The 24,057-nt window shown below is 56.0% G+C and overlaps 2 protein-coding genes across 2 annotated transcripts; both read right to left on the bottom strand.

Annotated features, from left to right (window-relative positions):
- LOC311198570 (dnaJ homolog subfamily B member 13-like) lies at positions 1–4,265 on the bottom strand (the record flags this gene model as incomplete). Its single annotated transcript, XM_084272546.1, has 8 exons — positions 1–154; positions 887–963; positions 1,061–1,174; positions 1,358–1,471; positions 2,700–2,857; positions 3,362–3,523; positions 3,807–3,910; positions 4,198–4,265. The coding sequence occupies 8 exons, from the start codon at positions 4,263–4,265 to the stop codon at positions 1–3; spliced, it is 951 nt and encodes a 316-aa protein (XP_084128672.1).
- Positions 4,266–4,955: 690 nt separating this feature from the next.
- Positions 4,956–18,131, bottom strand: LOC311191284 (proteasomal ATPase-associated factor 1-like; the record flags this gene model as incomplete). Its single annotated transcript, XM_084263427.1, has 12 exons — positions 4,956–5,346; positions 6,363–6,445; positions 7,279–7,361; positions 8,001–8,116; positions 9,603–9,694; positions 11,280–11,474; positions 13,186–13,336; positions 14,574–14,672; positions 15,705–15,794; positions 16,673–16,776; positions 17,954–17,994; positions 18,085–18,131. 12 exons carry the CDS (start codon positions 18,129–18,131, stop codon positions 5,269–5,271), a joined length of 1,179 nt encoding a protein of 392 aa, XP_084119553.1. The 3' UTR covers positions 4,956–5,268.
- Positions 18,132–24,057: the final 5,926 nt, after the last annotated feature.

Raw genomic sequence — 24,057 nt, 5'->3', positions numbered from 1 at the left:
CTAGGAGAGGAGAGCCCTTTGTAAGAGCAGTTTCTGCTCAGCTGTAAGGTTCTTGGGAAAGCAGATGTTGAAGTAGATGAGGAGGTCGCCCTTGCGCCTGGGGTCGTGGAGCAGCGGCATCCCCTCCCCTGGCACCACCTTGCAGTACTTGGGGCTGCAAAGCAAAGGAAGGGGCTGAGGAGCCACAGGACAATCCTGGCCTGGAGCCCACAGCCACGTGTCACGGCACAGAGCCCCATGCACGCTTCTCAGGGGGTTTCTGGAGGTCACTTTGCTCCTCCAGCTTCAACTGACAGCCCGTCCTCCTCCAGCCTCACATCCCCACGTCCCGTGCCCTGTGGGCTCTACCACCCAGCCTTCACCTCACTGCCTTTCCCACCTTTTTCCAGGTCAATCCTGAGGTCATGACACTAAGCTGGGAGGAAGTGTTGATCAGCCTTAGGGTAGGGAGGCTCTTCAGAGGGATCTGAACAGGCTGGAGTGCTGCACATGGGACAGAACAACCCCGAGCAGTGCTACAGGCTGGGGGAGACTGGCTGGAGAGCTGTCAGGCAGAGAAGGGCCTGGGGGTGGTGGGTGACTGACCATGAGCCAGCAGTGTGCCCGGGTGACCAGGAAGGCCAATGGCATCCTGGCTTGTGTCAGAAATAGGCAACCAGGCTGGGGAAGGGGCTGGAGGGCAAATCCTCTGAGGAGCGGCTGAGAGAGCTGGGGGTGTTCAGCCTGGAGAAGAGGAGGCTGAGGCTTTAAGGGCTTTTCCAACCCTGTGACTCTGTGACTCTGTGATTCTTCCCGAGCGCCTGTTCATCTCCTTGGCCACCGAGCTCTGCAGAAAGGCCCCATCTGGCCACCCAGCCCAGCCATCCATCTGCCCAGCAGCACTTACTCCACAATGTCGTTGATGGGGATGTTGAGCAGCCGCCCGCCCAGCGTCTTCACGTCCACCGTGCAGCCGATGAGGGCCTGCAAGGCACGGGAGTGGGACTCAGAGCTGCATCTGCAGCCCCAGAGGGAAAGCAGAGGTTTGGGCTTGGCCCCGTTGCCTCCCTTGGCTCTTTACCTTTCCCAAGGTGATGGTGCTGACATAGGTGAGGTTGTCGTTGACTCTTTGAAACCTCGGGTGGAGTTTCTCTTGGACAACAAAGGTGATGTCAGATGGGATGATGTTTGGGCCCTAAAATTAAGGGGAGAAAAACCCAAACTGAAAAGACACCTGGGGATGGTTTGCTAGAAACCAAATGGTTTTCTATCAGGACCAGGGAATTGTGCTGGGAGCCATGTGACAAAGTGCCCATGGCCTGGAGAGATGGTTGGTCCTGAGGAAACCCGGCCCAGAACTTCCCACCATGACCATTACCTGGTCTCCTTCCTTCTCAAAGGTGATGCGAGTGCCCCGCTTCCACCCCGGCTGCACCTCGATCGTCAGGATTTTCTCTCTCATGGTGCTTGTCTGACCATCTTCATTCATCACCTGGGGGAGATGAGGGGATCAGAAGAGCTGGCTCAGAGAATCACAGACTGGGTTGGCTTGGAAGGGACCTCCAATTCCCCCCCCAGTGCCTCCCTGCCACGGGCAGGGACACCCCCACCAGCACAGCGTGCCCCAGGCCCCATCCAACCTGGCCTTGAACCCTGAGACGCAGCCAGGGGCAGCCCCAGCTTCTCCAGGCACCCTGTGCCAGGGCCTCCCCCCTCCCTGGGAAGGATTTCTGCCCCCCAGCCCCTCTCCAGCTGCCCTCTTGCAGCTCAAGGCCATTTCCCTGGGCCCGGCCCTCCCTGCCCTGGGCACCAGCCCCTCTCCAGCTCTCCTTGAGGGATGGGAAGGGGCTGGGAGCTCTCCCCAGAAGCAGCCTTCTCTCCTCCAGGCTCAGCCAGCCCAGCTCTCCCAGCCTGGCTCCAGAGCAGAGGGGCTCAAGCTCTCCCATCATCTCTGGGGCTCCTGGGGACTGGCTCCCACAGCTCCATGTCCTCCTTGTCCTGCGGACCCCCAAACACAGGGGCAGAATCCCCCTTTCCCAGCCCTGCTGGTCCTGCTGCTGGGGATGCAGCACAGGACAGGGGGGGCTTTCTGGGCTGCCAGCGCACAGTGACAGGTCATGGCCAGTTTCTCACCCACTGGTACCCCCAAGTCCTGCTCCTCAGGGCTGTGACACCCTGAGGGACAGCACGGAGAGGGGGTCACAGCTGCTCTGCTCATCCAGCTGCGTTCAAGCCGGTGCAGAGGAGAGTGAGGGTGGCTCCAACTCCACAGCATGGCAGGGACAAATGGAGTCAGACTGAGCAGGAGACACTCAGGGCTGGAACCAGGAGATGGTGACAGCAGGAAGAGGGATACAGATTGCTGACAGCATGAAGGAGATGCAGCCCCAAGGGAAAATGAGTCTGTGGTTGCCCAGGAAATGCTGTGTCCCCTCTCCAAAATAAGCCCCTTGTTCCCATCAGCTTTTACATCATCCCCTCCTGCTGATTTCCCCATCTCCAGCCAGAGGAGGAGGGTACCAGCTCAGATCCTTCCAGCATCTGTGCTCAGTCTGGTTCAGATTCCTCTCTGTGGCACAGCACAGATGCGGAGTGCCGGGGTCTGCCAAGCCCCCTGAGCAGGACCAGCTCTAAAACCTCAGGTTCTGCCACCAAAACATCCTACAGCCAGAGTCCAGACCCAAATTCCTCCCCCTGCTGAGCTCCCCACCTCCACCCACCCTACGGGAGATCTTAATCTTCTTGGTGCAGCCATGGAAAAGGTCTTCAAGGGAGAGGTAGAGATCCCGCACGATCGGGGGGTCTTGCTTCATCGCTCCTCTTCCTCGCAGCCCTCCGAAGGGCAGGATCAGCTCCGAGCCATCCTTGTCAAAGAACTCTGGGTGAGTGAGCAGAGCAGGGGGTCACCTCACTCTGACCAGAGGTCGGGGAGTCCCCTGGGGTCTCCTTATCACGGAGCACCCCAAGGATGCCAGGCAAACAGGAACCTCTCATCTCCTTCTGCTTGTGACCACATTCCCGCTCCAGCTGAAGTGGTCTTTCCCTAGGAGTGTGTTTATTTTGAATCCCAGGACCTCCTGAGCTGGAAGGGACCCATAAGGCCCATCGAGTCCAACCCCTGGCTCCACACAGGTCAAGTCAGAGCACCCCAGGATGTGGTTGCCCCTCCTGGCTGCTTGCACATGCTGCTGGTTCAAGGGTAACTTGCTATCAACCAAGACTCCCCCAAACCCCTCTCAGCACGACTGGCCTCCAGTGTCTCATCCCCCAGCCTGGGTGTGCAGCCAGAGTCACCCCTTCCCAGGGGCAGAATGCAGCACTTGCCCCTGTTAAACTTCACAGCCACATGCTCATGTGTTAGGAGAGTGTCACCCCCACCTACCTGCAAAGGGGTTGTCTCCACCAAAGAACTCCCTGAAGACTTTGTCAGGGTTGTTGTGAAACACGTAGCCCACGCTCCAGGGGTTCTCGTCCCCAAACTCCAAGGGGATGCCACCTTTGAGACCCTCTTCTCCATACTTGTCGTAGATCCCTTTCTTCATGGCTTAGGGAACAAGGAGGAGTCAGCACCGGCCATGGTCTCCCACAGCAGGGGAAGAGCCTGAGATCCAGGCTGTGATCGGGAAGAGGCTGGAGAAGGGCTTCCATCCCTCTCCAAGTGGGATGGCAGCAGGAAGAGCTGCCAGCTGCTGGGGCTCAAGGGCTGATGCCACCTCCATAGGGTGCTAATGACAGGGGGCTTAGACCTCTGGCCGGAGCAGAGGCGTCTCACTGCCAGGCCCACCCCCCCCCCCAGACCCAGGGGCAGGGACTGTCCCCACACTTACGGTCGCTGAGCACATCATAGGCCTCTGCCAGCTGCCTGAACCTCTCCGGTGCCCAGGGCTCCTTGCATTTGAATGGATGATTCTCTAAGGCCAGTTTCCGATAGCTATGGAGGGGAAAAGAAGGGAAAAGCCAGCCTTGCAGCCAGCCAGCCCTGGGGGGGCGGGGACGCGGGGACAGGACACCCCCAGCCCCGGCTGCTCCCTCCCTCCTTCTCCCAGGATTTGTGGCCCTGCCGCTTCTCCCAGGCCCCTCCCTCCTCCCCACCTCCCACTTCAGGGCCCTGCTGCGGAGACACACGGGGCTTCCCCCATCCCCAACACCCCCGTCCCGCACCCCCCCAGCGCCGGCCGGCCTTGGGGCTCCCCTCTCCGCCAGGCCGCAGCCCCTCACGCCTTCTTGATGTCGGCGTCCGCGGCCCCCCGCTCCAGGCCCAGCACGGCGTAGTAGTTCTGCCCCATGGCGTCCCGTTGCCATGGAGCCCGGCGCTTCCGGGCCGCGCAGGGCAGCACGGCAGGGGCAGTTCTGCCCTCCCGCCCCGGGCCCCGCCTCGCCCGCGGGTTCTTTCTATTTCCTTTTAAAAACACTTTGGCTTTTTAAAATGAGTTTTCCTGGAGCTCCTGGAGAGAGTCCAGAGGAGGGAGGCACACGGAGAGGATGAAAGGCCTGGAGCATCTCCCCTCGAGGAAAGGCTGAGTGAGCTGGGGCTGTTCAGCCTGGAGAGAAGCAGCCTGAGAGGGGATCTGATCAATGGGTATCAATATCTGAAGGGTGGGACACAGGGGGACATGGCCAGCCTCTTCTCATTGTCTGTGGGGACAGGACAAGGGGCGATGGCCTCAAGTTGGAGCACAGGGAGTTCCACACCAATCTGGGGAAGAGCTTCTTCCCAGTGAGGGTGAGGGAGCCCTGGGACAGGCTGCCCAGGGGGGTGTGCAGTCTCCTTCTCTGGAGATATTCCAGCCCCGTCTGGACGCCGACCTGTGCGACCTGTCCTAGGGAGCTGCTTTGGCAGGGGGGTTGGACCCGATGGGCTCTGGAGGTCCCTTCCAACCCCTGCAGTTCTGTGAGTCTGTGAAAATGTATTTCCCACATGGTGTTACTAAAGCAGTTGCTTTATTTCAGGCCATTCTGCCATAAGGTCACCCCCACATCCAATATATTTTATTATTTTACACACACCCCCCACGCCCCATGCCAGCAGTGAGAAGATGTGTGGCAGCACAAGACCCTCCCTGACACCTCAGAGCCCCTCTCTCCCACTCAATAAAAAAAAAAAAAAATCCAAAGTTGTCCCACAGTAAGAAACATCCCCAAAAACAGCTGTACAGAGCCCGCTCATCCCAACGGCCTCAGAAGATTCCACAGGCCTCAGAAGCTTCTACACACGCACCTCAAACACACCACCCCAGAAAATAAGCTTGGAAGAGTTACTTTGGTGCAACTCCACACTGATCCAGGCAACTAAAGGTCAGAAAGTTGGTATCTCCTCACTATGCCATCTCTGCAGCACGTGTAAATTTGCTTCTCCCAAGCAGCTACCTGAAAAAGAGGGAGGGGAAAGTGAGTGGGATTTAAGGAGAGTTGCTGCTCAAGTGACAGCTAACAGCCTGTTTCTGGCATTGATTCCAGAGGTTCTTCTGTTAAATGCAAAAAGGGGGTGAGACACCAAGGAGTTGTGTGGGTCAGATCTCAGCCTCCACAGGAGTGGTACTTAGAAGGGGGAAAACTGGCTGGCAGAGCTGGAGTGGGTTGGGGAGACCTTCTCAGCACCTACAGCTACCTGACAGGAGGCTGCAGAGAGGTGGGCAATGGTCTCTTCAGCCAGGGGACAGGAGATGGGACAAGGGGAAATGGGCTCAAGCTGCACCAGGGCAGGGTCAGCTCAGATGGGAGGGAAAAGTTCTTCCCTGGCAGAGTTGTGGGGCTGTGGAACAGGCTGCCCAGGGAAGGGGCTGAGTCCCCATCCCAAGGGGGTGTTTAACAGATGGGGAGATGAGGTACTGAGAGATCTGGGTCAGCACAGGACAGGACTCCCTGAGCTTAAGGGACTTTTCCAACCTGGTGATTCTGTGGGTTAAAACCAAAAGCACATTTCCACTGGCACCACCAAGCTGAGAGCTGAGGGAACCCGTGTCACACTCCCAAGGGCAGCGGGGTGTCCGGAAACACAGGAGCCAGAGGCCTGCTTTTGGGTCCCGAGTCACCAGGGGGCAAGAGAAGAGGCAGCAGTGCCCAGCCAGCTGTTGCTTCTACCCCCAAGGATCCTCCAAGCAATTAATTCACAGCTCAGTTAATTCTGCCAGAGCTGCTCCAACAACCAAGCTACTCTGCTGCTTTGGTATCGCTCCTGCATGATGCAGATAAGAGGCCAGAGGGTTTGTTTATGCCAAATATTTAGATTATTTGGGGGAGGGGGGGAAACCAGCTTAAAAGGCAACTGTGTGAAGGAACCTGAGGTGCAGGCTGCCAAGTCCTGAGATAAGGGCAGCTGCCTGCTACCTGGCATCAAGCTTCCCTACACCCCTTACCTGGGGTGATAAGACAGCATCCCTCACCTTGTACACAGGGTCACAGTCCGCTTCTGTGAGATCCAGGATGTAATCGAGGTCTTGCTGAATGATGAAGCAGGTTCCATCGCCTGGCCAGAGGAAGGAAAACAGGGCGATTAGTGAAGTGAGCCACGCTCTTAATTACAGACAGCTCCAGTGGGCCCAGTGAAAAGGCCTGGGCACAGAATCCTGAGGTTGGAAAAGACCTTTAAGCTCATCAAGTCCAACGCAGCCCCCTTCCTGGGCAGCCTGTTCCACAGCCCCACAACTCTGCCAGGGAAGAACTTTTCCCTCCCATCTGAGCTGACCCTGCCCTGGTGCAGCTTGAGCCCATTTCCCCTTGTCCCATCTCCTGTCCCCTGGCTGAAGAGACCATCACCCACCTCTCTGCACCCTCCTGGCAGGTCAGTGGAGGCGCTGAGAAGGTCTCCCCTCAGCCTCCTCTTCTCCAGGCTCAACACCCCCAGCTCCCTCACCCACTCCTCAGAGGATTTGCCCTCCAGCCCCTTCCCCAGCCTGGCTGCCCTTCTCTGGACTTGCTCCAGGACCTCCATGTCCTTCTGATGGTGAGGAGCCCAGAACTGGACTCAGCACTGGAGGAGCAGCCTCACCAATGCCCAGTACAGGGTCACTGATCACAGGGTACAGAGGGAAACATGCTGTGAAGATGTCAGAGAGATGAGAAAAGGCTCTAGCAGCCGAGAGGCGCCCTCAGACCCTATTCTGGAGGAACACAGGGAAGGTGAGGAACGGAACTCACGATGCCAACAGCAGCCACGTAACACAGCTACATCCCCTCACTCATTGCCAGGGACACACTGCCCACACAGACTGTGCTTATATGTAAAAGGGTAACGAAGAGCACAAAGCTCCTCAATTTGCTTCTACAATTTCTACTGGAAGAGGGGAACACTTGAGGTACCTTGGCTGGCGATAAATCCGTCTCGGTATGGGAGCAGCGAAAGCACTGGTGCTCCTGATCTATGGATCACCTGGATTGGAGCACTAGAAGGAGGAGAAGAAACAAGGAAGGTGGTTACAGGCTGTAGTCAGGAGCCCACCCCAATGCGTGAATACGAGCTCAGGGTTAGAAGATAACAGGAGGAACATCTGCAGGACGTGGGGGTGTGATCAGTGATCACCCAGGAGTGTCTGGGAACTGAGCCCAGGGAACACCACTTGTGACCGGCCACCAACTGGATTTAACTCCATTCACCACAACTCTTTGGGCCCGGGGATCCAGCTCTTTTTCTTACCCAGTGAAGCGTAAGCCCACCCAAGCCCTGAGTAGCCAGGTTCTCCAGGAGAGTGCCCTAACAAACAGCATCAATGGCTTTACTAAGTCCAGGTAGACAACATCCACACCTTGCCCTCTTGAACAGGCTGCCCAGAGAGGTGGTGGGTGGCCCATCCGTGGGTGTGTTCAAGGCCAGGTTGGTCTGGGGCCTTGGGCAACCTTGTGTAGATCCAGGCCTGGAGGTTGTTGGCCCTGCCTGTGGCAGGGGGTGGGAACTCTATGATCCTTGGGGTCCCTTCCAACCCAGACCAGTCTATGATTATATGATCCTTTTACTGAGCAGGTCGCCTTCCAGTAGGAGATCATGTTGGTTGTTCATTAACTCCCAGCTCCTGGCACACACTCACCTAATATTTCTCACATCCAGCTGATAGATGTTCCCATCCTGAGTCCCTGCTAGGATGTAGGTACTAGAGAGGAACGTGCAGCAGTTGAACGCATCGGATCCGATGAAGAGGAACACCTGAGGACACAGAACAAATGCAAGGGTCAGACACTGACAGATGAGGCCACGGGACACCCAGAAGTTCCAGGAGCCACAGCACAAACTGGCAAACCCAGAGCCAGGTTAGTAACCCCTCAGCCCTGCTCCAAGATGGGCAGGAGAACAGGTCTCCAGGATCAGTCTCGCCAAGTCAGCAGACACGGCGCAGTCAGGAAATGCTCCTGGATCCTGGGGTTGGACTCGATGATCCTGTGTCCCTGGACTGGGCACTGGTGAGGCTGCACCTCGACTGTTGGGTCCAGTTCTGGGCTCCTCACCGTAAGAAGGACGCCGAGGTCCTGGAATGTGTCCAGAGAAGGGCAACCAGGCTGGGGAAGGGGCTGGAGGGCAAATCACAGGATCACAGAATGGTCTGGGTTGGAAGGGACCCCAAGTTCCCACCCCCCTGCCACAGGCAAATTCAGGGTTCAACTCCCAAGACGAAAAATTCATTTAATATAAAACCCTCTCATCAAGGACGTATCAGATATTAAACTGATAAGAAGAGACACTACACTCTTAGCCAAAAGGCTGAGATTTGATCCTACGTGGAGTGGCTGAGGGAGCTGTGGGTGTTCAGCCTGGAGGAGGCTGAGGGGAGACCTCCTCACGTCATGATCCGTCGTGTCACCGTGTTGAACTCCATCCCACTGGCCTCTCCCCATCGATCCAAGCTGCCCAGGTCCCTCTGGAGGGCATTCCCACCCTCTGCCAGATCCACACTTCCCCCTAACTTGGTGTCATCTGCAAACTTACTGAAGGAGCACACAATTCCCTCCTCCAAATCATCAATGAAGATATTAAAGAGGGTGGGTTGGAGGACCAACCCCTGAGGAACACCACTTGTGACTCCATTCACCACCATCTTCCCTCTCCAAAAGGAGAGCAATGGACTGCTGACCACCTGAGGTTCCCTTCACACCGTGGTTAAAACACCAGGCAGAACCAAGAGCAGCTTTCCACTCTGGATGCAGGAGGCAGCCTGCGGTTCCTGCACTCACGGTGACATCTACTGGCCAGTGTTTAAAGAGCCTTTCATTTAACCCAGTACCTGGGTTAAATTCCAGAGCCAATTCCTAATCCTTAACCTCCCCCCTCTCAAATAAATCTGGCCAGTGGGAAGCACAGACAGCACCACTTTGTGGTACTGGTGTTTCGTTTAGAGCATATCTGGGGAGCACACAAGCCCAAAGGCAGGTGGATCAGCTCCCCACCACCACCTGGCCTGGCTCTGTCCCGTTGTGTGGCCTGGGGGGGACCTCACCAGGGGAAAGGAACAGGATTAACACTAACCACCTCACTGATCTGGGTTGTTTTGAACCTGGTTTCATTCCTCAGCCCAGTGCTCTGCACAGCCACACAACCCACAGCTTCCAACCCAAGGAAACAGAAGCCAAAGGCCTGATGCCTCTGAGCGGATTTTCTAGCACCTTCCCCAGGGAAACACCTCTGAGAGTCCCCTTACCGGCTGCCTGCTCTGCAGTCCCACTCCTTGAAGCTTCTTATCTTCTCGAGCCAGCAGCAGGACTTTCCCTTCTGTCCCAACCTCACGGTCACCTGACAAAGACATCAGTTCACTCCAGCGGGGGACGGAATGAGCCTTGGTGATACCCAAACCCGACAGCTGAACCCGTAATGGCGTTAACTCTGTACCCTGAGTCTCACAGTTTTGGGTGGCTGGGTTCTCATGGAGAAGGGGGGCTGCCAAAAAGCAGCCAGAAGCTCTCTGCAGGCCCCACAGAGCAAACACCAGATGGCTCAAGGCCGGAGTCGTTGCTGACCAAGGCCGAGCCCATCAGCGATGGTCACAGCATCTCTGGGAACCACAGTGAGGAGAAACAAACCCTCAAGCAGCTGCTTTGTGCCCCCAGAGAAGGGAGTGGAGATGTGAGGAGCTGTGCAGCTACCAAGGGCAGGGAAGGGGGGAGGAGGCACCCCAGGTGCCGGAGAGAAAGATGCCCCTGCAGCCCCTGGAGAAACCCATGGTGGAGTGGGTGTCCCCCCACAGCCCATGGACGATGACAGGGAGCAGAGATCCCATCTACAGCCCATGGACGATCCCGTGCTGGAGCAGGTGGGAACACCTGAAGGGCGCTGTGACCCCGTAGGAATCCCAGGTGTGAGCAAGCTCCTGGCAGTGAAACCTGGAGCCTGTGGACAGACAGACCCACACCGAAGCAGGTCTGCTGGGTGGGAGGGAGGGAAGCTTGTGACCCTGTAGGGGACCAGGCTGGAGCAGTCTGGGTGGGCCTGAAGGTCGGCTCCCCATGGAAGGACCCACGCTGAGGCACTTGGTGAGGAGCTCAAGCCCCACAGGAAAGGATTCATGTCGGGAGAAGTTCCTGGAGGACTGTCTGCTGTGGGTGGGACCCCACAGTGCAGCAGGGAGAGGGGGTGAGGAATGCCCCCATCCCTCCCTCCCCAGCTAAGAAGGAAGGAAAACAGCTCGTGAGAAACTGACCCAAATCCCCATTCCCCCAGTCCCTGACCCTCCCCGTTCCACAATGGGGGGAAGAAGGGAGTGAAATCCTGGCTAAAGCTCAGTCTGCTGACAAGGGAGGGGTGGGGGGAGGTGCTTTAAGATCTGGCCACACTTCTCATCACCCAACTCTGGTGTCACTGGGGGTGCAGGGCAGTGCCATCAATTAGAGTCTCTCTCCTTTATTCCCTGTTGAGTCTGTTCTGCCCCTGACGCTGATTGTGGAATGATCTCTCCCTGACCTTATCTCCACTCCTGAGCCCCTCAATATCTATTTTCCCCCTGTCCAGCTGAGAAGGGCACTGACAGAGCAGCTTTGGTGGATGTCTGGCCTCCAGCCAGAGCCACACCACCACAAGGAAAGAGCCATGTGTCTCCAGTTCACTCCACATAAAGCTTTTCCTTTATAATACTCAAATTCCCTGGCTGTGTAACAGTAACTGAGACACCCCAGGAGCAATTAGAGAGACTCAGTCGGTCTTAACCTGCTTGATAACGCTCAACTCCTCCACAGGACCAGAGTGCTCTGGTCTGGTCACCCAGGGTCCCTTCCCCAGATAGGAGGGGCACAGAAGCAAGCTCCACACTCAGCATTATTGGTGACAAACCTAAGCAGTTTGGGCTAGGAGAAGAAATATGAATTTTTAAGAGCAAGATCCTTACTAGGAGCTTTTTCAGGCGAGCCCAGGTTGAGGGAGCTGTCAGCAGCACCCACAGCGATGCCGTTGACAGGAGAGCCACAGTCAGCGATGACACCCAGGCAGGAGGATTTCCCGCAGTCCCAGAGAAGCACGGTGCCATCCCTAGAGCAGGAGAGGACATTTCTTCCCCGATCCACAATGGCAGTGTCCAAAATACCTGTGTCAAGGCAAAGGCCACAGTCAGACAGACAGCATGGAAGACGGACAGACGCAGCAGCTCATTGCCCAAGGTGAACTGCGCTACAAGCCCCAAAGTGCTGATCCCAGACTGCCACCGGTCACACACAGCCAAACTGGCTGAGCTGGAACAAGTCTGGAACGAGGTGTACGGGGAAGGCAACAGCCCCCAGCAAAGCAAAGCATATGGAGCAGGAGCCATCACCTGGCACAAAGGCAGATTATCACCAGTATCATGGAAGAACTTTTCATGGTCAGGGTGAGGGAGCCCTGGGACAGGCTGCTCGGGGGGTGTGGAGTCTCCTTCTCTGGAGATATTCCAGCCCCGGCTGGACACCGACCTGTGTGATCTGTCCTAGGGAGCTGCTTTGGCAGGGGGGTTGGACCCAATGGGCTCTGGAGGTGCCTTCCAACCCCTATGCTTCTGTGACTTCATGAATCACCAGTAAAATAATTGGCAACACCTTGCCTCAGACTGAGCTGATATCACAGCTGAGTTTCCAGCTCCAAAATCAGCCTCTAACTTGGACAGAAGTCCAAGCCCAGCCCAACTCTGGATCATGCTAAGGCTTGTGTGGGGCAAGAAGCATCCACATCATCCAGCTACAGCAACATCAGAAGCACAGTTCATTCCAGTTGCTAACATCCCCAAAAGAGTTAACCATGGGGATGTTGAGTCTGGATCTGAAAAATGATGGTTAGAGGATTTAATTGATGCTTTGCAAATCATCTGAGGAGCAGCTGAGGGAGCTGGGGGTGTTGAGCCTGGGGAACAGGAGGCTGAGGGGAGACCTTCTCAGTGTCTCCACTGACCTGCCAGGAGGGTGCAGAGAGGTGGGTGATGGTCTCTTCAGCCAGGGGACAGGAGATGGGACAAAGAGAAATGGGCTCAAGCTGCACCAGGGCAGGGTCAGCTCAGATGGGAGGGAAAAGTTCTTCCCTGGAAGAGTTGTGGGGCTGTGGAACAGGCTGCCCAGGGAGGGGGCTGAGTCTCCACCCCTGGGGGTGTTTTAAAAAAAGGGTAGATGAGGTACTTAGGGTTATGGTTGTGCTTAGGATGGGAATGGTTGGACTTGATGATCTTAAGGTCTTTTCCAGCCTTGTGATTCTATCAAGCTCCCAGAACTCAAATAGAAATATCTGTAGTGACTGCACTAGATGAAACTCTTCCTGTCATCGCCCTGTAGAGAGTGGCCTTCAGCCTCACCCTAGAGCTGTTTATCCCAGAATCTCCTGACTTGGAAGGGACCCATATGGATCACCGAGTCCAACTCCTGGCTCCACACAGGTCCAGCCAGGTTTATCCTCAGAACCGGCACATCTTTTAAACGCATTTCAGATTTCTGAGGGGGCAGAAGCCAAAGCCCACAGCCCTGACCACATGCCACTCAAAATCTACCTCTGGCTGGGCTTCTGTAGCCAAGTCCCAGCTTTTATTGACCCTTGGTTAGCCCTGCAGCCAGGGCATCTTCACATGGTGACATCCTGAGACTTGGAGGAGTCAAAATATTTCCCCAAAACCCAAAGGAGAAAAAGGAAAAAGGGGTTGTCTTGTCTTGCCTTACAAGGGAGGCTTCTCCCCTCCTGGGCAGCCTGTTCCAGTAGGCTGGTGACTGACCGTTACCCCTCAGGCACAAAACAGTTATACACATGGCAGATGAAGCAGTATTTAAAGCCTGAGCACTCTGTACCTCCTTTGTGACCTTTAAATGTTACTACGCAGCTGGCATCTTCTGCTGACCAGATCTTTAGCTGGGCATCCATTCCTCCACTCAGAACCACCAGGCCCGATGGAAAAAACCTGCAACAATTCACATCATACACATGGCCTTCCAACAGTCTCTGGAAAACAAAGAACTACGTGCTAGTTCCATTGTTATCACCCTTACACAGAGCGACTCTTGAGCTGTGACACTGGAGAAGAGGGGATTGTCCCTCTCTGCTCTGCCCTCGGGAGGCCCCAGCTGGAGTCCTGTGTCCAGAGCTGGGGCCCCAACACAAGAAAGATGTGGGACTGTTGGAGAGGGGTCAGAGGAGCCATGGAGATGATCAGAGGGCTGGAGCACCTCCCCTACGGAGAGAGACTTAAGGAGCTGGGGGCACCTCACTGCAGCCTTCCCTTCCCTAAAGGAAGCAGATAAACAGGAGGGGAAATGGCTTATTAAAAGGGTAATTAATGGCAGGACAAGGGGGGTGGATTAAAGCTAACAGAGGGGAGGTTTAAATTAGATATTAGGGGGAAGTTCTTTCCAGAAAGAGTGGTGAGGGGCTGGAACGGGCTGCCCAGAGAGGGGGTGGGTGCCCTGTACCTGGGGGTGTTCAAGGCCAGGTTGGATGGGGCCCTGGGCACCCTTGTGTAGCTCCAGGCCTGGAGGTTGGTGGCCCTGCCTGTGGCAGGGCGGTTGGAACTCTGTGATCCTTGGGGTCCCTTCCAACCCAGATCAGTCTGGGATTCTAAAACTTGGTGTTCACACGTGGGCAGTGGATTAAGCTCAAATCCTCTGGGTCTGGGTTCTTGCAAGGGAACTCATCTCAATTTGAGGCAGGCACAGAGCTGGCAGGTCCACTTTGTGCCTCCCTCCACTGCTGGAGTCGCTAATTACACAGCAAAGGATGCTACATTTGGTTCTAAGAACGGGTGAAATGTCTTTATCCATTGCTAAACAAGCAGCTGACAGGTCAAGCTGCACAAGAACCACAGTAACCGGTGTTTCTAGCCACGACCCAGTTAATTCATCACAGGCAGGAGTCTTTTTCCTCACCTCTTCTCTACTGCAGAAGCCAATTCAGGGCTTGCAGCACACAGGTTAGGAGCTGTCATTCCTAACCACCCTTTCTCGTTTTCAACCTGGGATTTCCCTCTGGATTGCCAGCCATCATTTCCCTTGGGAGCAGTCAGGCTTTCCAAGAGATTGAACTTCAAACCTCCCAGGTGGATAATTTCAATTAGCTCTGCAATCAAAAGTCAGGTTCCCACCTTCCCTAGGCCACAGCGTATGGGTAGCCTGACTGAATTCATGGTCAAAGGACTTTGTTAAGGTCACAGCCAACACACAACATCAAAGCTAGATGCTCTTACTCTTATTTCTCCATTTGCAGCCTGCCAGATTTTCATGGTCCCATCTGTGCTGGTTGACACGCCGAGCCCACCGCCGCTGGAAATGTCGAGACAGGTAACCTGCAGGAGGGTGGAAACACCAAACATTAGCTTTGTGTCACCTCCTACATAGGGTTTTCTGCTCCAGAGCCTAATTCCTTGCTGGGGGAGACCTGCTAAGTACATCCCCGGGTGCTACTGTCACCCCCAGACATACACTGCTGGGGGGATTTAAAGCACCTCGCAGAGTTTCCATCACCACGGCTTCACAGTTCCAGCCTGGTAACGCTCTTCTAACACTTAACACCCTTACACAAGGACAAGAATCATCGAATCACAGACTGGTCTGGGTTGGAAGGGACCCCAAGAAACTTCCAACTTGAAGCCATCGCCCCCTGTCCTGTCCCCACAGACACTGAGAAGAGGCTGGCCATGTCCCCCTGTGTCCCACCCTTCAGATATTGATAACCATTGATCAGATCCCCTCTCAGGCTGCTTCTCTCCAGGCTGAACAGCCCCAGCTCACTCAGCCTTTCCTCACAGGGGAGATGCTCCAGGCCTTTCATCATCTCCGTGTCCCTCCTCTGGACTCTCTCCAGGAGATCCCTGTCCCTTTTATACCAGGGAGCCCAGAACTGAACACAACACTCCAAGTGTGACCTGACCGGGGCAGAGCAGAGGGGGATGATCCCCTCCTTTGACCTGCTGGCCACGCTCCTCTTCATGCACCCCAGGATCCCATTGGCCTCCTTGGGCACACTGCTGGCTCATGGCCACCCTGTCACCCACCAGGACCTCCAAGTCCTTCTCTGAAGAGCTCCTCTCCAGCAGCTCACCCCCAGCCTGTACAATTCTTTCCCAAGTGCAAGACTCTCCACTTGCTTTTATCAAACCTCACCTGGTTTCTCCCTGCCCAGCTCTCCAGCTTTCCCAATCACAAGCAACTTCCCCAAGTTTCTCTGATCCTATAACATTTAATGACCCAGTTCAAATATGAAGTCACACTGCTGGTCAACCCTCAGACCAAGCATGCAACACGCCTGAGACACGCTGCGAAAGCTCGGGGTCAGTCCCATGTGTTTCCCCCCCACCTCATTTCACAAGGTTACTTACACTTTTCTGATGAATCCTGGAAAAAGTTGTGTAAGGAGCCAGAAACTTTGTGGATGCATTTTCATGTGGACAAGAAATGAGAATGCTTTTCTAGAGGAGGGAAGAAAAGGGAAGAAGAAGAGTTAGAAGGGCCGTCAGGCTGTCGAGGTGGAACTGTGGTTTGGACCTGGCTGTGGTCTCTCAAGAGCCTGAGGAGGGATGAAGCAGAGTGTTGGGCTTGCTTCGTTCTACTGCTGCAAGACACAAAGCCTGGGGTGGGAAGTGATGGCCATTATGGCCACAGGAGTTGGCTGGGCCTGTGTAGAGCCAGGAGTTGAACTCTATGATCCATGTGGGTCCCTTCTAAGTCAGGAGATGCTAAGATTATGGGACACACGACCCCAGCATGATCACAAAATCCCAGGGGTTGGAAGGAACCTCAGGAGATCATCAGGTCCAACCCCCTGCCAAAGCAGCTCCCTAGGACAGGGCGCACAGGTCAGCATCCAGACAGGGCTGGAATATCTCCAGAGAAGGAGACTCCACACCCCCCTGGGCAGCCTGTCCCAGGGCTCCCTCACCCTCACCAGGAAAAGTTCTTCCATGAGAAGATACTGGTGATCTCCTGCTCCATATACTTTGTTTTGCTGGGAGCTGTTGCCTTCCCTGTACACCTCGTTCCAGACCTGTTCCACCTCACCAGTTTGGCTGTGTGTGACCAGTGGCAGTCTGGGAACAGCAGCTTGGGGCTTGTAGTTGAGTTCACCTTGGGAACTCAAGATGGGTCTTGAATACCTCCAGAGAGGGAGACTCATGAGCGGATGCTACGGACCAGCTCCAGGACCCAGCACAGGCGAGGTGCCAAGGACAGCTGGATAATCCATGCAGGGAACTGGGAAACAGTTTTAGGCTCTTATTTTGGCTGGTATAACAGTACCACCCCTTCACACACAGAAGGCAGTTACCGATCCCCCAGCCCACCCCAGCACCTCGGTGACTTCCCCAACCACGAAGCCCTCGGAAGCAGCGATGTCAGGGACGCCCTCAGTGCTGAGCCCACGGCGGGTCAAGCTGCCGTACAGGGTGGGCTTCCCTGTGGGGAGAACAGCCATCAGCTCAGCCACGTCTCAACCCCACCCCCTCCCCAGCTTATCTTCCCCTCAGCCCGCCCCAAACCACAGGGCACCCCTCCCAACCACCCTCAGCCCTCCCTGAGACACAGGAAACACTCCCAACCGCCCTCACTCCTTCTTACACAGCCCCCCAACTGCCTCATCTCTCCTAACCCACAGCAACCCTCCACCCCCTTAAGCCCCAGACTTGAGGTATTTAAAAGGGGTGTAGATGAAGAGCTTAAGGACATGATCTAGAGGTGGACCAGGCCCTGATTGGACTCGGTGAACTCAAGGGTCTCTTCTAACCCAGGGGATTCTAGGATCCTGTAAATGCTATTAGTTTCAACCTCGGGTTTAGCACTGTAAAAGTGAGTAAGATCTTGATTAACCTGACAAACACAAGGAAAAGTTATGGATTCAGCTGGACCTGAAAGGAATTTTGCTGCAATTCTTTACACCAACCCAGCCTGGAGCATTTCATATAATTTAGCCCTTAGAGACAGATTTTAGAACAAAACATGAGCACAGAGTTGAAAACTATTCACTTGCCCTGTTTATACTAGATAAAAACCTAATTAATTTCTTGAATACTGCATCCAGCTCTGGAGTCCCCAACGTAAGCAGCACATGGGACTGGTGGAACAAGCCCAGAGGAGGCCACGGAAATGATCAGAGGGCTGGAGCACCTCTGCTGTGAAGCCAGGCTGGGAGAGGTGGTCTGGGTCAGCCTGGGGAAGAGAAGGCTCTGGGGAGATCTTACAGCACCTTCCAGTCCCTGAAGGGGCTACAGGAAAGCTGGGGAGGGACTTTTCAGAAGGGCAGGGAGACACAGGACGAGGGGGGACGGGTTTAAACTGGAAGGGGGGAAATTTAGATTGGATAATGGGAAGAAATTCTTCCCTCTGAGGGTGGTGAGGCCCTGGCACAGGGTGCCCAGGGAAGTGGTGGCTGCCCCCTCCCTGGAGGTGTCCAAGGCTGGGTTGGATGGGGCCTTGAGCAGCTGGGGCTGGTGAGAGGTGTCCCTGCCCATGGCAGGGGGCGGGACTCAACCATCTCTGCGGTCCCTGACAGCACTGCCCGTGCTGTGTCCCCGTGTGCCTCCTCTCGCCCCAGCCCGCCACCCCCTGAGCCCCCCCACACCGCCTCAGCACTCACCAGGGCTGCGGCAGCTCAGCCAGGCCTCACCCTCGTCCCTCCTGCGGAGAGGAAGAGCGGCTGTGAGCGGAGCCGGAGGAAAGAGAGCAGAGAAGGGAGCGGGGGAAGGGGACGGCGAGGGCCGCGCCCACCTCAGCGCCCGGCTCCAGTCGCTCTGCACCCGCAGCGCCGCCGCCATCCCAGCGCGGCCAACGCCGCCTCTGCCGCCTCCGGCCTGCCCGCCGCCCCCCGCCAAGCGCAAAGGGAAAGACGCCGCCAGTGAGCGGGCGCTTCCACAGCCGCGCCCCGCCCCGTCACCGGGCTTAAAGGGGCCGCGCTGCGCCGCTGGGTAGGCACGGGGAGGGGTATGGGGGGGGCGGGGCGGGGGCGGGGGCGGGGGCGGGCGCGGGCGCGGGCAAGGCAATGGAGGGGGAGGGGGCAGGCAATGAAAGGGGAAGGGAAAGGGAAAGGGGGGCCGTGGGGGCCGGTGCTGGACCCCCGCGGGAGTGGCATAGAAAGTGCACGGCTCGTGCTGGGGCGAAAGGGCAGGTGGGGGGTGAGGAGGGTGCTGAGCACCCACGGGTGGGGTGTTGGGCACCCGGAAATTTGTGCCCCCAAAGAAGGGGAAGGTAGCACCCCAAACCCTGCTTCCTTGCTCCAGCCTGGCTCAGCGATGGCGAGACCCGGGCACGCCAGGAACTCTCCGTCGTTGGAGAAGACTGAGGAGGAGGAGGACCCAGTGGACGCCCTGATCTCACGCACGGGCTGCACCGCGCAGCACCGGGAGCTGCAGGACTGCATGGCGGCGCGGCAGGACTGGCGCCATTGCCAGCCCCAGGTCCGTGCTTTCGGCGAGTGCATGGCACGCCGGCAGCGTGACACCCAGCCCCGTGGAGCAGCACCTGGCTCACACCAAGCCCACCCTGCTTCACCACCTGGGAACTGAAATCACTGGGGACCTTTGGTGCTGGTGCTGTCACCCAGCCCACCCCCAGTGGCCCAGGTGTGGGGGACAGCCACACCCCCCTGACCCCGATTTTCTGGCAGCAGCACTGGGGAATTAAATCTGTTGGTGGCCAAAGGGCTCCTTTCTGTCTGTGCCACCAGGGGGAGGGGATGCTTCTGGGGACAGATGGGTGTTTCCGGTCCAAAATAGCCCAAACTGGGAGCGCTTGGGGTACCCAAGCTGAGGCTCGGCTCTGCAACAGCCCTACCACGGATTTCTATTCTGTGTCCTTCCCTGTGCTGTCCCAAAGCTTTTCCAGCAACGGTCACAGACTGCTCAGGGCTGCGAGGGACCTCAAAGATCATTGAGTCCCACCCCCTGCCATGGGCAGGGACACCTCTCACCAGCTCTCTACCACGTCCTCTCCCAGCCTGGATTGACAGTGAGGATTTCCCCGACCCAAGGCCAGGACCCTGCACTTGTCCTTGTGGAACTTCATGAGGTTCCCCTGGGCCCACTTCTCCAGGTCCCTCCGCATGGCATCCCGTCCTTCCAGCGTGATAACCTCATGTTCCACAGGAGAGAATTGGGGTGGGAGGGGGGAATGGGGAAGGCAGAATTTCTCTCGTGGGAAGCCGCGTGGGGGTGGGGAAGGTGCTCTTCAGGAGTGAGAGGCTGCTCTGATGCTGCCTCCATGGAACAAAGCTATGAAAAAGAAAAGAGAAAGGCATTTGGGGGAGCTGGAAAGGACAGGCTGCCCACGGCATCTCCCGGGGGGCAGAAACTTTGAGGGCATCTCCTTGGGAGCTGGGTACAGGGGCTGCCAGCCAAAAATCACAACAGGCACAGGACTCCGAGTTGAGGGTGATACCTTGAAAAGCAGGAATCTAAACTCCCCAGCCTTGGTGGCTGTTCAGCAGGTATTGTTTATGGCGGTGCTGGGCACACAGGGGATCACATGTGTTTTCCTGCTTCACTGAGTCCTCCCCTGCAGCCTTGTCCAGCCTTGGCTGCTCCTCTCCAAGACACCGGGGACACAGCCTGGGCTTCAGCAGACTCATCTGGCCAAGCACCTTCTTCCTATTGGTTGGAGGGAGGGATCCCCAAGTGGGATCACACTGCAGGCTCCCCTTATAGCCCCTTGCCACAGGACCAGAGACGCCTGTAGCTCCTTGTAGCACTCTCGCTCCACGCTGCACAGAGTGTGGATGACCTCGAGGACCAGCTACTCCTTGTCCATGTCCATGGCTGGGTGTCTGCTAGGAGAAGGCTCCATGTCCGTGCTGCTCATGGCCTGTCCCAGACCTGTCCATGGCCCTGCTCTTGGTCAGTCTCCAGTGGCAGATCCAGTGGGAAGTCTTGGTGAAGGGCTGGCCCTGGCTCTGTCCCCAGTCCCTCAGGATCTTGATGGGTCTGGAGGGCTGGCAATGGCTTGAGAGCTTCCAGCTCCTCCATGGCACCGGGCCAGGGCTCGGGGAAGGAGTAGCGGGCCTTGGTGAAAGCCCATCTGAGAGAGATGTGAAGAGAGAGACAGCGGCATCCCGACCGCTGTGGAGGGAACACGGTGCTGGGGTGTGAGACTCATCTAGAGGTCAGCCTTGCTTCAGGGCCTCTGGGTCGAGCCTCAGGGCTTCAGGGCCTATCTCCACTGCAGCCCCTGAGACGCTGCTCAGCATGAGGGGGCCTGGGTGAGGGTCCCCTGTGGGTGCTGCTGGCCCCGTTCCGAGCCCACCCACACCCCCAGGCACCAGCAAACCCACTGGGATACCAGCCACCTCCACCCCACTTTTGGGGGTGCCAGCGGTGCCTGGGGCCAGCTTGTGCTCGCAGGAGTCGGGCACTAAGGGGCTCGCAACCCAACCAGGGGAGGGAAAGGTTGGGGGCCACAGGCAAGCCACAGGCAGGCCCACCAACCTCCAGGCATGGATCTACAAGGACCCACCCAACCTGGCCTTGAACACTTCCAGGGATGGGGCACCCACCACCTCCCTGGGCTGCCTGTTCCAGCCCCTCACCACTTTCTCTGTAAAAAACTTCCCCCTAATATCCAACCCAACCCTTCCCTTCTTCAGCTTCACTCCATCCCCCTTGGCCTGATGGTGAGATGTGCAAGGGAGAGAAAGAGGAGGACCCAAGCTGTAACTGTCTGTTGTTGAGGAGCAAGACCTTAGAGTTAGAAATGTGATGCTCAGGAGTTACCAACGTGCAAACTGCACTGTAGAATTTACTGGGAAGGGACCGTAGATGGTAGTCTCTGTAGATCTCTCTTTTCAGCACTCTTCAGTGCTGGTCTCAGGGTTTAGAAAAGCTGGAAGAGATAAAGAAGTGTGAAAGCATGAGGAGAGGTCTTGAGAACCTTTCCCTTAACCGAGTTTGTAGCTGGTGAAGAGGTGAGGGCCTGTGTTAGGTTTTTAAACTCCTGAGTGATCTGCAGAAGGTGAAGAGGAAAAGATTTGCTGTTCCTTTCAGGTAGAATGTGTCATCTAATACATTTACAGGTGTCACTGGAGAATTATGATCTAGTTGCAATCACGGAAACATGGTGGGATGATTCCCACAGTTGGAATACCCCCGTAGAAGGGTATCGCCTTTTTAGAAGGGATAGGCTAGGAAGGAAGGGTGGTAGGGTTGCCCTCTATGTTAAAAAGTGGATAGACTGTGAGGAGCTCTCTCTGGAAGGTGGCCAGGAGCAGGTTGAAAGCCTGTGGGTCAGGATTAGGGATGGGGCTAATAAAGAGCAGCTGGTGATAGGGGTCTACTACAGGCCACCTGATCAAGGAGAGACTACCGATGAGGCTTTCTTCCTTCATCTGCAGGAGGCATCACGGTCACAGGCACTCATCCTGATGGGGGACTTTAACCACCCGGATATCTGCTGGGAAAACCACATGGCGAGCTGCAAGAGGTCCAGGAGACTCCTGGAGTGTGTAGATGATAACTTTCTGGTTCAAATAGTGGATAGACTGACCAGAGGCGATGCACTGCTGGACCTGGTGCTCACCAATGTGGGGGAGATCATTAAAGGTCTTAAGGTTGGAGACAGCCTGGGCTGCAGTGACCATGCCCTAGTTGAGTTTGTAATCTCAAGGAATGTGGGCCTGGCGAAAAGTGGGACCAGGACACTGAACTTTAAGAGAGCAAACTTTAGGCTGTTTAAGGACTTGTTGGCCAAGATCTCCTGGGAGGTGGTCCTTAGAGACAGAAATGTTGAGGACAGCTGGCTACTCTTTAAGGATGCCTTTCTGAGAGCTAAAAGACTCTCTATCCCCCTGAATAAGAAAGCGGGCAAGAGGGGCAGGAGGCCAGCATGGCTAAGCAAGGACCTGCTGGTCAAACTGAGGGAAAAGAAAGGCAAATACAAGCTCTGGAAGCAAGGGTGTGTAGCCTGGAAAGAATACAGGGATGCTGTTCGGACTTGCAGAGATGGGATCAGGAAAGCCAAGGCGCAGATGGAACTGAACTTGGCAAGGGATGTTAAAAATCACAAGAAGGGATTTTACAGGTACATTGGCCAGAAGAGACAGGCCAAAGAGAACGTACCCCCCTTGGTAAATGAGAAAGGAGAATTGGCTGCGACTGATGAGGAGAAGGCTGAAGTACTGAATGAGTTCTTTGCCTCGGTTTTCTCTGGCAGCCAGGATTCTCATAATTCTCAAATCCCAGAACCTTGCATCCCTAAAACTCAAGGTGGGAAATGGGGGAGTAAATCCCCCCCCACTGTAAGAGCAGAGCAAGTCCGAGACCGCCTCATGAGACTGAATGTCTACAAGTCTCTGGGGCCGGATGACATGCATCCCAGGGTCCTGAAGGAGCTGGCTGATGTGGTTGCCGAGCCGCTCTCCATCATATTTGAAAAGTCGTGGCTGTCAGGAGAGGTCCCTGGGGATTGGAAAAAAGGTCATGTCACTCCCATTTATAAAAAAGGGAACAAGGAAGACCCAGGGAATTACAGGCCGGTGAGCCTCACCTCTGTGCCTGGGAAGATCATGGAACAGATCCTCCTGGACGACATGTTGGAGCACATGAGGGAAGAGCATGTGATCCGGGACAGCCAGCACGGCTTCACCAAGGGAAGGTCGTGCCTCACCAATCTGGTGACTTTCTATGATGGAGTGACAGCATCGGTAGATAGAGGGAAGGCGACCGATGTCATCTACTTGGACTTGTGCAAGGCCTTTGACACAGTCCCCCACCACATCCTTGTCTCTGAATTGGAGAGAAGTGGATTTGATGGGTGGACCGTCCACTGGATAAGAAACTGGTTAACAGACCGTAGCCAAAGGGTGGTGGTCAATGGGTCTATGTCCAGGTGGAGGCTGGTGACAAGCGGGGTCCCCTAAGGGTCTGTCTTGGGACCGGTGATCTTTAACATCTTTATCAATGACATGGATGATGGAATTGAGTGCACCCTCAGCAAGTTTGCGGATGACACCAAGCTGAGTGGTGTGGTCGACACCCCAGAAGGAAAGGAAGCCATCCAGAGGGATCTTGACAGGCTGGAAAGATGGGCCCGAGGGAACCTAATGAGGTTCAACACTGCCAAGTGTCAGGTGTTGCACTTGGGCCGGAAGAATCCCAGACACAGATACAGACTGGGAGAAGAGCTTCTTGAGAGTAGCCCTGCTGAGAAGGACTTGGGGATTGTGGTGGATGAGAAGCTTGACATGAGCCAGCTGTGTGCTCTTGCAGCTCGTAGGGCCAATGGTATCCTGGGCTCCATCAGAAGAGGAGTGGCCAGCAGGGACAGGGAGGTGATTGTCCCTCTCTACTCTGCCCTCGTGAGGCCCCACGTGGAGTCCTGTGTCCAGATCTGGGGCCCTCAATACAAGAAGGATGTGGAACTGTTGGAGAGGGTTCAGAGGAGGGCCACAAGGATGATTAGAGGGCTGGAGCACCTGCCCTACAAAGAGAGGCTGAGGGAACTGGGCTTGTTCAGCCTGGAGAAGAGAAGGCTGCGGGGGGACCTCATTGCAGCCTTCCAGTACGTGAAGGGAGCTTATAGGCAGGAGGGGATTCGACTTTTTAAAAGAGCAGATAATGGCAGGACAAGGGGGAATGGACTAAAGCTTAAGGAGGGAAGGTTTAGATTAGATATTAGGGGGAAGTTTTTTACAGAAAGAGTGGTGAGGTGCTGGAACAGGCTGCCCAGAGAGGGGGTGGATTCCCGGTCCCTGGAGGT

This window comes from Gallinula chloropus (genome assembly GCF_964237585.1).
Source record: "Gallinula chloropus genome assembly, chromosome: 1".
NCBI classification, from domain to species: Eukaryota; Metazoa; Chordata; class Aves; order Gruiformes; family Rallidae; genus Gallinula; species Gallinula chloropus.
The sequence above is the reverse complement of the archived record's forward strand: the minus strand, read 5'-3'. Positions and strand labels throughout refer to the sequence as shown.